At 45.7% G+C, this 1,725-nt stretch overlaps 1 protein-coding gene across 1 annotated transcript; it reads right to left on the reverse strand.

Moving 5' to 3' along the window:
- Positions 1-1,013: 1,013 nt before the first annotated feature.
- LCE7A (late cornified envelope 7A) lies at positions 1,014-1,319 on the reverse strand (the record flags this gene model as incomplete). Its single annotated transcript, XM_079762034.1, has 1 exon — positions 1,014-1,319. The coding sequence occupies one exon, from the start codon at positions 1,317-1,319 to the stop codon at positions 1,014-1,016; it is 306 nt and encodes a 101-aa protein (XP_079618160.1).
- Between the last annotated feature and the right edge of the window lie 406 nt (positions 1,320-1,725).

Here is a 1,725-nt window from a genome sequence, read left to right on the forward strand (position 1 = left end):
ATTTAAATTAACTTTTTAAATTAACAGTTAGCTATTTCAAGACCATGTATACTACGCTTTCTAGCAACAACAAAAAATGACATTTTTAGTTATCAGGAAGTAGTTGGCTTAGCTACCTTGTGAAATTTCACTTCATAAATCATGTCAGGGATTTAACCTATTTTTAACCTTTATAAAGAGTACATCCTGGTGAAAAAAAACATAATTATGGTATTCTATTTTGGGGTAAATTTGAGTCAAATTTTGGGCACATGGCATTAATTTTGTGTACTGTAATCAATATGGTAATTGATAGTTGAAAATCACCTAGTACCCGTACTGTGTGAAGAGAATGGACTCAGGCAGGTGGATATGTTCAAGGAGAGTATTTGTCATGGCTTTTTAAACCAAGATCTAAAATCTACAAGTACCCCTGTGCCATTTCCTTCTTGAGCATACGATTCCCCCAAATTAGAAGGGTTTGGAGGCTAAATGCTGGGACTGAAAGCAGCGTGTCAATGGGCAGGAAAAACCTCAGTGTTGGTGGCACCAGGAGCAGCGGCAATGGAATAGCTGTTACTTAGGGAACATCCCCGTGTGACTCCCCTCTGGAGCTTTCCTTTCACATCCCTCCCAAACTGCTCAGATGTGGAGTCTACCTTAGTGTGAAGGTCCCATCTGGCTGGCTTATCGTGAGGTCTTCTTGAAGACTCCAGGTTCATGGGGGTTCCTCAGAGCCGAGGCTGGGGGAATCAACAAACACCAAGAAGTTCAAGGTGCCAGAAAAGATAAGCTTTATTTTTGCACACAGATGAGGCTTTGGGAAGCAGAATTTTCTGTAGCATTCAGGTCTCCTTGATCTAGGAATAGAGCCAAGGTCAGGAGGTCTGAGGCTCTCAGCAAAAAGAGGGGTCTGTCCCCTACACATCTAGGCAGCTTAGTTGAGGAGGAGAGAACAAGGCTGAGAGTGAGGAAAGATGTCCATTTGATGCTGGTCCTTGTCTGTGGATCTTTGGCTCCTCAAAAGTAACAGATCAGCTGCAGCCCCCATGGCCATGGCAACAACTGGAACAACAGTGTGAAGGTTCCCTCACACAGCAGGCGGACGGCTGGCCTAGGCAGACTTCTGGAAACCGGTGAGACACCAGAGAGCAGCAGTCTCCAAAGCCAGAAATACAGCAACTGGGGATACAGCAGGAGGGAGCAGGAGGGGGGCAGGGCGCTGGGCAGGGAGGAGGGGCCCGAGGGACCTGAGGGGCCTGAGGAGGGCACTTGGGTGGGCATTTGGGGAGGCACTTGGCAGGACGCTGGCACTTCTGCTGGGTCTGTTGGCAGGACATCTTGGAGAAAGTTCAGTTACTCTAAAAAACAATGCAGAATGTTTGAAAGTCCAGTGAATACAAATGTAATTTGTATTAGTATCTTTCTACGGAGTCTGAAGTTCTGTAATTGATTCTGTGGCTCCAGGGCCCATACTCAGCAGAGTAGGCCTGCTTTCCTGGCACAGGAGCAATCAGGCAGTAGGTAAGTTAGAATTTGGTGACACCTTCTCCTAACTGTCCTGGTTCTCCCAAGACTCCCTGGCTACAAAAGCAGCAACTTAGAGCACTAAGTAGTTTCCAAAGTCTTAAATTGCTTTGATCACATCTCCTAATTTATACATTCTAGAAACCAGGTGTTGAGCCTGAGTCCATGGTTATACCACTGGTCCTCATCATTTCCCTTTTTTCTTTCTTACATCATGGA

This window comes from Cnephaeus nilssonii, assembly GCF_951640355.1.
Source record: "Cnephaeus nilssonii genome assembly, chromosome: 21".
NCBI lineage: Eukaryota > Metazoa > Chordata > Mammalia > Chiroptera > Vespertilionidae > Cnephaeus > Cnephaeus nilssonii.